The 12,068-nt window shown below is 43.4% G+C and overlaps 1 protein-coding gene across 1 annotated transcript in view; it reads left to right on the forward strand.

The window, feature by feature from the left end:
• LOC306854209 (angiomotin-like protein 1) overlaps positions 1-4,252 on the forward strand; it is a 128,421-nt gene extending 124,169 nt beyond the window's left edge. Inside the window, exon 12 of the mRNA XM_079392041.1 lies at positions 3,660-4,252. Within this exon, the coding sequence (XP_079248167.1) occupies positions 3,660-3,748 (89 nt within the window). The 3' untranslated portion in view covers positions 3,749-4,252. The remainder of the gene's footprint in view (positions 1-3,659) is intronic.
• The last annotated feature ends 7,816 nt before the right edge of the window (positions 4,253-12,068 follow it).

Here is a 12,068-nt window from a genome sequence, read left to right on the forward strand (position 1 = left end):
GGGTATGGAGAGTCACGGACGGACCAACTCTGGACCGCGCTCATCCTCCTCTTCGCCAGCTGGCAGCAGTGGGCGGTTCGAGAGCGTCATCAAAGGCCCTACTCACGCACCTTCTGCCAAACCTCGAAACCAGGTAAGCGCGCACCGCACACTCGGACCCCTTGGTCCGCCACGGGCCGTGTTCCTGTGTTCCACCTCGCTGCCCCACCGTGGGTACGTCGGTGGTCCCGCTGGTCCGCTTGTACGGTGTTTGGGTGCCTGCGTCTACCCAGCCCGTCTTGCTGGCTCCAGTGGACCATCTGACTCGGCTATGCGGCTCAGTTTCCTCCCAAGTTCAGGGGCATCCACCTCACAGCAGTGAAGGCAGCTGATGCTCATGTCTCGTGTGGAGAGATCGCTGTCCTACTGGCAAGGGCTTGCAACCCTTACTTCATTGTACCCAAGAAAGCGGTGGGTTACGACCAATCTTGGATCTGCGTGTCTGGAACTGGGCCCTTCACAGGCTTTCGTTCAAGACACTCACGCAGAAACGCATCTTTGGGTGCATCCGTCCCCGAGATTGGTTTGCAGCGGTCGACCTGAAGGACGTGTACTTCCATGTGTCGATTCCTTCCGCGTCACAGGCCATTCCTGCGGGTTGCGTCGAAGGACGGGCATATCAGTACAAGGTCCTGCCCTTCGGGCTGTTCCTGTTACCCCGTGTCTTCACGAAAGTTGCGGAGGCAGCCCTTGTTCCCATGAGAGAACAGGGCGTTCGCATTTTCAACTACCTCAACGACTGGCCCATACTGGCTCAGTCTCAGGACCAGTTGTGCGAACACAGGGATTTGGTGTCACACCTCAGCCAGTTGGGCCTTCAGGTCAACTGGGAAAAGAGCAAACTCTCCTCGACGCAGAGGTTCTCTTTTCTCGGCATGGAGTTGAATTTGGTCAGCCAGACAGCACGCCTCACGCAGGAACGGGCTCTGTCGGTGTTGAACTGCCTGAATAGGTTCAAGAGCAGGTCAGCGGTCCCACTGAAACAATTTCAGAGGCTCCTGGGGCATATGGCAGCTCCAGCGGCAGTCACGCCGCTGGGGCTGCTTCATATGAGACCGCTTCAACACTGGCACGTACTCGTCCGCATGGACAATACTGCGACCGTTGTGTACATCAATCGACACGGTGGTCTACGCTCCCGTCGCATGTCGCAACTCGCCCGCCACCTCCTCCTCTGGAGTCAGAAGCATCTGAGGTCGCTTCGTGCCATTCATATTCCGGGCTTGCTCAACCGGACAGCCGACGAGCTGTCACGAGCTGCGCTCCCCGGAGAATGGAGACTCCATCCCCAGACGGTCCAGCTCAGCTGGCCGCGGGGCCTTCGCAAGTATGCGTCTCCCCCAGTGAGCCTTCTCGCAAAAACAGACACTATGCAAGATCAGGGAGGACGAGTAGCAGGTCCTGCTCGTGGCGCCGTACTGGCCCACTCGGACTTGGTTCTCAGAACTGATGCTCCTCGTGACAGCCCCTCCTTGGCAGATTCCTCTGAGGAAGGATCTACTGACTCAGAGACAGGGCACCTTATGGCACCCGCGTCCAGACTTAAGAAGCTGGAAACTTCATGTCTGGTCCCTGGAGCGGGACGCGGAGGTTCTAGGTGACCTACCCCAAGGGGTAGTTGACACCATCGCTTCGGCTAGAGCGCCGTCCACGAGACAGGCTTACGCCTTGGAATGGAACCTGTTCGTCGAGTGGTGTTTTTCTCACCGAGAAGACCCCCGGGAAGTGCCGATCAGGGTCGTGCTTTCCTTTTTGCAGCAGGGGTTGGAGTGAAGGCTGTCTCCCTCCACCCTTAAAGTCTATGCGGCTGCGATTGCTGCCAACCACGACCCCGTGGAAGGGAAGTCGGTGGGTAAGCATGACTTGGTCATCAGGTTCCTTAGGGGGGCAAGAAGGTTAAATCCCCCACAGCCCCCCTCTATACCCTCTTGGGACCTGTCTCTAGTGCTCTAAGCACTACAGCAGGCCCCATTCGAGCCTTTGCAGTCAGTTGAGCTGCAGTTTCTTTCATTGAAGACTCTGCTCCTGCTTGCATTGGCCTCCATCAAGAGGGTAGGGGACCTGCACGCATTTTCGGTCGACGATTCGTGCCTAGAGTTTGGGCCGGCTGACTACCAGGTAATCCTGAGGCCCCGGCCTGGCTATGTGCCCAAGGTTCCCACTACTCCCTTCAGGGACCAGGTGGTGAGCCTGCAAGCGCTGCCCTCGGAGGAGGCAGACCCAGCCTTGCTTTGCTTTGTCCCGTCCGGGCCTTGAGATGCTACGTTGACAGGACACAAAGCTTCAGGACCTCAGACCAGCTCTTTGTTTGTCACGGAGGCCGGCAGAAGGGGAAGGCCGTCTCCAAGCAGAGGATGGCCCACTGGATAGTGGATGCCATCACCCTGGCTTATCAGGTACAGGGTGTGCCCTGCCCGTTCAGGTTGAGAGCTCACTCTACTAGAGCTGTTGCATCCTCCTGGGCGTTGGCTCGTGGCGCCTCGCTGGCAGATATTGTAGAGCTGCGGGCTGGGCGACCCCTAACACGTTCGCTAGGTTCTATAGCCTTCGTGTGGAACCGGTTTCCTCCTGTGTTCTCACCTCAAACGGGTAGAAGCACTGAGAGGCTCCGTTTTCGGGTCGGCTTGCTAAAATTGCTCCAGAGAGTCCGTACTGTAGACCCTGTCGAGTTCCTCCGTCCCCTCGGCAGTCAGATGTGGTGGAGCATCTGACGCTAGGCCCTCACTCGTTGAATCCGTGAGAACCGGTAGAGGGCTGGGTTCCATATGAAAGGCCTTTTGGACCCCATATGTGTATAGTCCACGGTATAGCCTGAGAGCCCGTGTTTCCCCGGCAGGTCTTCTGCCAATCTCCATGAGGTACAATTTCCTCTAATTCTCCATATGCAAGGTTGATCATATGCGTAATTGCTCCGAACCTCCTGCGGGAAGGGCGAGCTTTCGTAGCGTCCGGTTCCAACTGGAACGGGTACGTTTTCCCAGTGTTATCCAGTCTTACTGAGTGGGTAGTGCCATGGCAACAGTAGTTGGTCTTCTGTGGTAGCCCTGACCTGCGCCAAAAAATAGGGGCTCAGGAGGCTTCCACAGGACACTGGAAGGGGCAGTACCCGTGGCCCTTTGGTAGGGATCCCAATTCGTCGGTCACCAACGTGACTCGGAGTGACCGACTGATAGGGAACGTCTCGGTTACGTATGTAACCCTTGTTCCCTGAAGAAGGGAACGGAGATGTCACGTCCCGTCGCCACGGCTGCTGTACCACCGCTGAGCGGCCGGGTCACCGGCTCGGCTCCTCAGCGAAAACCTGAATATGCGCTGCACCCGCTGCCTACTTATACTCACGCTGTGATTAGCGGCAGCTGGATGCAATAATCGCATGCAAATATCCATTGGCTTGTTTAGATACTCTCGTAGGAGATTGGTCTCTCTAAGCGAGATCCCAATTCGTCGGTCACCGACGTGACGTCTCCGTTCCCTTCTTCAGGGAACGAGGGTTACATACGTAACCGAGACGTTTCATGTCTTGATGTTTTTGTGCATGGTGCTGTGAGTGACACAATTACCTTTATTACAATTATAAGTATGACTAAAATAATTTTTTTGAACACTGTGTTGATGTGCAGAATCTCCATTCAGCCAGTCTAAAGGCCTAGAAGGTCAAGGACAGAAGATGCCCCTGCCTGACCTAGATCTGGTGGAGATCCTTATCTGAAAGAACAACCCTGGAAGTAGCATTCTTATAGACAGGACAGCACTTAAGAAAGAGTGAGGAAGTGAAGAACAAAATATGAGTAAGACTGAAAAAGAAAGGACATCATGAAGAAAAATATGTCGTATAATGTAATGGATCACATACAACAGAGACAGAAAGGAAGTGCAAAGTAAAAGCTAGAATTCAGTTTTGTTCCTCTAAAATGCTGAATTTGATGATTGATTCTAATGCTATTTCTGTCCATTTTTGACCCTGAATCAATTAAGGACTATGATATTTGGCCAGGCCTATTTAGTTACTGTATACACAATGTCTTAAGTTGCATTCTGTTTTAGTTTATCAGCTGCCTTTTTAGTGCATTCCACAAAGCTGTATATAATTTGATAATAATATTTGTCAATCTACAGAAAAACATTGTTGTACTGATTTGTTATATGTACAACTAAATTATTGAACTTTGTTGGTCTTGTGGCAAATAAGCTTGTTATTAATGAATTTTAAAGCAAACTGCTGTTTTGCCTCGTGTGTTTTAACTGCCTGAAACAAACACCCCATGTTGTAAACTGTGCTCTTTGGCTGGGAATATTTTAGAGTCACGTTGAAGTGAGGTCAATAACTGTTTTGAGTCAGAATCCAATGATGCATGATTGATTGATATCTATTTTATTTTCAAACACCTATTTCAAAACTGTCTTGTTAAAATTCAGTTTTAATTCACTTTATTTTTTAATTTATTATTCTGATTATTATTTTATGACTATAATTATTATTTAATTATTCTTTTTGCCATTTCCATGCTCTAGAAAAATCCAGTAATATTTTTGTGAAAGGTCTTGGGTAAACAGGTCAATACAATTAAAACACTTTGGGCTGGATTACATAATCTTTTTTGTTTATTGTTTCAGATTAGATGTTTCACAAATGTATAGATAATTTTTAGCACATTATATACACATATCTCATTATCAAAGAGATAATTATTTTATTCTTTCTCCACAAAGAAATTAGGAAAAGCTTAAAGAATTTCACTGAAAACCTTTACACAGAGCTCTCAAAATCAAACTATTCAGTGAAACATTGTGCACATACATTTTACACAAATTAAGCACTATATCGCAAACAGTCTGACAGTCAGTTAACTACAGACACTACATTTGAAAAAAATAAAATAAATAAATATATCTATATATACAGTGGTGTGAAAAAGTGTTGGCCACCTTCCTGATTTTTTTTTTTTTTGCATGTTTGTCACACTTTAATGTTTCAGATCAAACAAATTTAAATATTAATCAAAGAAAACACAAGTAACCACAACATGCAGTATTTGAATTATTTTTTTTTATTATGAAGGGAAAACAAAATCCAAACCCACATGGCCCTGTGTGAAAAAGTGCTTGCCCCCTAAACCTAATAACTGGTTGGGCCACCATTAGCAGCAACAACTGCAATCAAGCATTTGCGATAACTTGCAATGAGTCTGTTGCAGCGCTGTGGAGGAATTTTGGCCCACTCATCTCGGCAGAATTGTTGCAATTCAGCCACATTGGAGGATTTTCGAGCATGAACCACCTTTTTAAGGTCATGCCACAGCATCTTAATAGGACTCAGGTCAGGACTTTGACTAGGCCACTTCAAAGTCTTCATTTTGTTTTTCTTCAGCCATTCAGAGGTGGATTTGCTGGTGTGTTTTGGATCATTGTTCTGCTGCAGAACGCAAGTTCGCTTCAGCTTGAGGTCACAAACAGATGGCCGGACATTGTCCTTCAGGATTTTTTGGTAGACAGCTGAATTCATGGTTCCATTTATCACAGCAAGTCTTCCAGGTCCTGAAACAGCAAAACAGCCCCAGACCATCACACTACCACCACCATATTTTACTGCTGGTATGATGTTTCTGAAACGCTGAGTTACTTTTACGCCAGATGTAATGGGACACACACCTTCCAAAAAGTTCAACTTTTGTCTCATCAGTCCACAGAGTATTTTCCCAAAAGTCTTGGGGATAATCAAGATGTTTTCTGGCAAAACTGAGACGAGCCTTTATGTTCTTTTTGCTCAGCAGCAGTTTTCGTCTTGGAACTCTGCCATGCAGGCCATTTTTGCCCAGTTTTTTTCTTATGGTGGAGTCATGAACACTGACCTTAACTGAGGCAAGTGAGGCCTGCAGTTCTTTAGATGTTGTTGTGGGGTCTTTTGTGACCTCTTGGATGAGTCGTCGCTTGGCTCTTGGGGTAATTTTGGTCGGCCGGCCACTCCTGGGAAGGTTCACCACTGTTCCATGTTTTCGCCATTTGTGGATAATGGCTCTCACTGTGGTTTGCTGGAGTCCCAACGCTTTAGAAATGGCTTTATAACCTTTTCCAGACTGATAGATCTCAATTAATTTCTTTCTCATTTGTTCCTGAATTTCTTTGGATCTCAACACGATGTGTAGCTTTTGAGGATATTTTGGTCTACTTCACTTTGTCAGGCAGGTCCTATTTAAGTGATTTCTTGATTGTGAACAGGTGTGGCAGTAATCAGGCCTGGGTGTGGCTAGAGAAACTGAACTCAGGTGTGATAAACCAGTTATGTTTTAACAGGAGGGGGATGGGGGCAAACACTTTTTCACACAGGGCCATGTGGGTTTGGATTTTGTTTTCCCTTCATAAAAAAAACCCTTCATTTAAAAACTGCATGTTGTGTTTACTTGTGTTATCTTTGATTAATATTTAAATTAGTTTGATGATCTGAAACATTAAAGTGTGACAAACATGCAATAAAATAAAAAATCAGGAAGGGGGCCAACACTTTTTCACACCACTGTATATACACACAGTGGGGGAAAAAAATAATTTGATCCCCTGCTGAATTTGTACGTTTGCCCACTGGCAAAAAATTATCAGTCTATCATTTTAATGGTAGGTTTATTTTAACAGTGAGAGACAGAATAACAACAAAAAATCCAAACAAACACATTTAAAAAAAGTTATAAATTGATTTGCATTTTAATGAGTCAAATAAGTATTTGACTCCTTCGCAAAAAATGACTTAGTGCTTGGTGGCAAAACCCTTGTTGGCAGTCACCGAGGTCAGACGTTTCTTGTAGTTGGCCACCAGGTTTGCACACATCTCAGGAGGGATTTTGTCCCACTCCTCTTTGCAGATCCTCTCCAAGTCATTAAGGTTTCGAGGCTGACGTTTGGCAACTCGAACCTTCAGCTCCCTCCACAGATTTTCTATGGGATTAAGGTCTGGAGACTGGTTAGGCCACTCCAGGACCTTAATGTGCTTCTTCTTGAGCTTATTGTTGCCTTGGCTGTGTGTTTTGGGTCATTGTCATGCTGGAATACCCATGGTCTTGGCCATGGTGGAGAGTTTGGAATTTGATTGATGGATTGCTTCTGTGGACAGTTTGTCTTTTATGCAGGTAACAAACTGAGATTAGGAGCACTCCCTTTAAGAGAGTGCTTTAATCTCAGCTCCTTACCTGTATAAAAGACACCTCGGAGGCAGAAATCTTGCTGATTGATAGGGGTCCAATACTTATTTGACTCATTAAAATACAAATCAATTTATAACTTTTTTTCTGGATTTTTTGGTTGTTATTCTGTCTCTCACTGTTCAAATAAACCTACCATTAAAATTATAGACTGATCATTCCTTTGTCAGTGGGCAAACGTACAAAATAAACAGGCGATCAAAATTTTTTTACCCCTCTGTATATATATATGATTTGCATTATGTGCAGATGTGTTACTCAAAAAGATTTAGCAATTGGTAATATAGTGGTAGTAACATCATCTTAAAGGACAGAAAGTGAATAATTCTTGTATGTGCACTACTGTAAATGCTAGAAGCTGAGATTGTCTCATATAACTGCATTGTGTATTCTGGGCTTTTAAACTGTTTTTCTGGGGTGAAAATGCTTATATAAGATGTTTAGGCAACCCCAAAGCAGTAATGTGTTGTATAGTTCAGTTGCTACACGGTGACGATTGACATCTTGCAGACCAAAGGCTACACAGTGGATATACTTACTGGATATATTCTTATGTATTCCTCTTGAGTTTCAACTTCCTTTCAACTGTTTTTTTTTTTAATATACTATTTAAGACAATGAACATTTTGGTTGATTGTGTTTGCATAGGTGAGACATGCTTTTCACATTAGCTTACTAACTGTAATAATTTTACCGGGAAAACCGGGGAAATCATCAGGGACTGTTATGTCAAGCTGTATAACTGCAGTGCAGCCTAGGTCATTATCACTGAAAGCAAACACATCAACGTAATAATTAAGTCAAGTCAAATCACCTTTATTTATATAGCGCTTTTAACAATGTAAATTGTGTCAAAGCAACTGCACAATATAAAAAAAGAAAAATAGTGTGTCAATAATGTAAAATGAAAAGATAAAAAAAAAAGATTTTCAGTTAAAGGCATTTCATTATTGAATTCAGTGATGTCATCATCCAGCTCAGTTCAGTTTAAATAGTGTCTTTGCAATCAGGTCGACGATATCGCTGGAATTAAATAACGCTTTAATTTGAGCTATTTGCTGACTCCCCAAAAAGGGAGATTCGAAATTAAAATTATGTTGAAAAGATCCTGCCTCCTGTCTAAAAATCACAGCCTCTTCTGGATATAGGCCTAATGAAATCTGAACCTCCCCCTTAACCAGACCTGAAGACACAATAAAGCCTCCAGGTAGAGCACCTTCATTCACTTCTAACCCCTCTACCAAAGCAATATATCCTAAATCACATGCGTTCTGAAAACCTGTAGAGGGACCAAACATAGTTTCTGCAGGTATCAGGGGCCATCATTTTTGCACCTTGATATACTTTAGCACTTTGTCATGGTGGCATGACCTTAAAATGTCCAGATAAGAATGTGAGGGCTGTAGATACTGCTTTGGATGCGACTTGCACAGGGAGTCCTGTATATTGTTCGGTTCCGTTAGAGCCCGTGCAGCAGGGCAAATGGGTGACTGTGAGGCGGCCTAGTCACGGGTCAAAACACCACTCTTCCGTTCCGATCAAAACATCAAACAGGTTCTCCCCACTCAGTGACGCACCCACTGAGAAACCTGATGAAAGTGCTTTAGTTATTGGCGATTCTATTGTATGGAACGTGAAAATAGAGACACCAGCCACCATAGTTCAATGTTTACCCGGAGCCAGAGCGCCTGACATCTTAGCAAATTTAAAAGTGCTGGCTAATGCTAAACGTAAATTCAGTACGATTGTTATTAATGTCGGAGCTAATGATGTTCGACTTCGCCAGTCGGAGATCACTAAAAATGATGTTAAAGAGGTGTGTGAACTTGCAATTACGATGTCAGACACTGTAATATGTTCTGGTCCCCTCCCTGGGTGATGAGATACATAGCAGAGTGTCGTCACTCAATGGCTGGATGTCTAAGTGGTGCCCGCAGAATAACATAGGTTTCATAGACAATTGGAAGAATTTTTGGGGTAGACCTGACCTGTTGAAAAGAGATGGTCTTCATTCCTCCTGGGGTGGTGCCGCTCTTCTCGCTAGAAATATGGTACATAGTCTTAGAGTTCGTACTTGACTAACTGGGGCCCAGGTCAGGAAGCAGACAGACTGGCTAAACCGACCGTCTGCTAGCCGCCTCACGTCACAGAAGTCAGTTAATTCTCAGCACATAGAGACTCTTTCACCTAGATATCACGCTATAGAGACTGTGTCAGTTCCCCGAACTAGAAAATACAGAAAACATCCAAACCAAAGTAAGAGTAACAATTTAATTGATGATCTACAAATAAAAAACAGATATAATACAGATAAACAAATGATAAAGCTTGGCTTATTGAATATTAGATCCCTTTCTACAAAAGCACTTTTTGTAAATGATATGATCACTGACCATAAACTAGATGTGCTTTGTTTGACAGAAACCTGGCTAAAACCAGATGACTACATTACTTTAAGCGAGCCTACCCCCCAAGATTACAGTTACAAACATGAACCGCGTCCAAAAGGTAAAGGGGGAGGCGTTGCTACAATTAATAGCAATATTTTCAGTATTTCTCAGAGGTCGGCTTTCAAGTATAATTCGTTCGAAGTAATGGTGCTTCATATAACGTTATCCAAAGAAACAAGTGTTAATGATAAATCCCCTGTGATGTTTGTACTGGCTACTGTATACAGGCCACCAGGGCACCATGCAGACCTTATTAAAGAATTGGCTGATTTTCTATCTGCGGTAGTGCTGGCTGCAGATAAAGTCCTAATTGCTGGTGATTTTAATATCCATGTTGATAATGAAAGAGATTCGTTGGGATCAGCATTTATAGACATTATAAACTCCACTGGTGTTAAACAACACGTTTCAGGACCTACTCATTGTTGAAATCATACTCTAGATTTAATACTGTCATATGGAATTGATGTCAGTGGCATTGAAATATGCAGCAGAGCGATGATATCTCAGATCATTATCTAGTTTCGTGTATATTCCATATAGCTAAAGCTGTAAAGTCAACTCCTTGTTACAAATATGGTATCACTTCTACCACAAAAGATTACTTTATAAATAATCTTCCTGACTTATCTCAATTCCTCAGCATATCCAATAGCTCAGAACAACTTGATGATGTGACAGAAACTATTGACTCTCACTTTTCTAGCACTTTAGATACAGTTGCTCCTTTACGCTTAAGGAAGATTAAGGAAAAGAGTCCAACACCGTGGTATAATGAGCACACTTGGGCCCTAAAGAGAGCAGCCCGGAAAATGGAGCGCAGCTAGAGAAAAACAAAATTAGAGGTATTCCATATTGCTTGGCGGGAAAGTACCCTATCCTACAGAAAAGCATTAAAAACTGCAAGATCTGCTTACTTTACATCTCTTTTAGCAGAAAACAAACACAACCCCAAGTATTTATTTAATACAGTGGTAAAATTAACAAAAAATATAACATCGGCGGGTGCAGACATTACCCAGCAGCACAGTAGTAATGACTTTATGAACTACTTTACTTTCAGGATCGAAACTATTAGAGATAAAATTGTAACCATGCAGCTGTCAGCCACAGTATCGCATCAGATCCCCTGAGGAACAATTCCACTCATTCTCTTCTATTTGAAATTAAGAATTGTATAAACTTGTTAAATCATCTAAACCAACAACCTGTATTTTAGACCCTGTTCCATCTAAGCTCCTAAAAGAGGTGCTTCCAGAAGTAATAGATCCTCTTCTGAATATTATTAACTCATCATTGTCATTAGGATATGTCCCAAAAACCTTCAAACTGGCTGTTATTAAGCCTCTCATTAAAAAACCACCACTTGACACCAAAGAATGAATTAATTAGAGACCGATCTCGAATCTCCCTTTTCTGTCAAAGATATTAGAAAAGGTAGTATCATCACAACTACAGTATGTTGCTTCTTAGAGAAAAATTATATATGTGAGGATTTCCAGTCAGGTTTTAGACCATATCATAGTACTGAGACTGCTCTCATTAGAGTTACAAACGACCTGCTTTTATCATCTGATCGTGGTTGTATCTCTATTAGTGCTACTGGATCTTAGCGCCACGTTTGACACTATCGACCACAACATTCTTTTAAATAGACTAGAAAATTATGTTGGCATTAGAGGAAGTGCACTGGCATGGTTCAAATCGTACTTATCTGACCGCCATCAATTTGTGGGAGTAAATGAAGAGGTATCATACCAATCACAAGTGCAGTATGGAGTACCTCAAGGCTCAGTACTTGGCCCCTTACTTTTCACGCTTTACATGTTACACTTCATTATCATTAGGAAACATGATATTAGCTTTCACTGTTATGCTGATGATATCCAGCTCTATATTTCTTCGCAACCTGATGAAACTTACCAATTTGCAAAACTAACGGAATGTATAGTTGATATCAAAAACTGGATGTCTAGCAATTTCTTACTGCTAAATTCTGAAAAAACCGAGGTGTTAATTATTGGAACAAAAACTTTTGCATGTAATAACCTAGATCACTGTCTAATACTTGACGGCTACTCTGTAAATTATTCGTCATCAGTTAGGAACCTAGGCGTACTTTTTGGTAGCAATCTTTCCTTTGAAAAACATGTTTCTAGCATTTGTAAAACTGCATTTTTCCATCTTAAAAATATATCTAAATTACGACCTATGCTCTCAATGTCAAATGCAGAAACATTAATTCATGCGTTCATGACCTCGAGGCTAGATTATTGTAATGCTTTATTGGGTGGTTGCTCTGCACGTTTAATAAACAAACTCTAGCTAGTTCAAAATGCAGCAGCTAGAGTTCTTCCTAGAACCAGGAAGTATGACCACATTAGCCCGG

The sequence above is a fragment of the Barbus barbus genome (genome assembly GCF_936440315.1).
Source record: "Barbus barbus genome assembly, chromosome: 34".
NCBI classification, from domain to species: domain Eukaryota; kingdom Metazoa; phylum Chordata; class Actinopteri; order Cypriniformes; family Cyprinidae; genus Barbus; species Barbus barbus.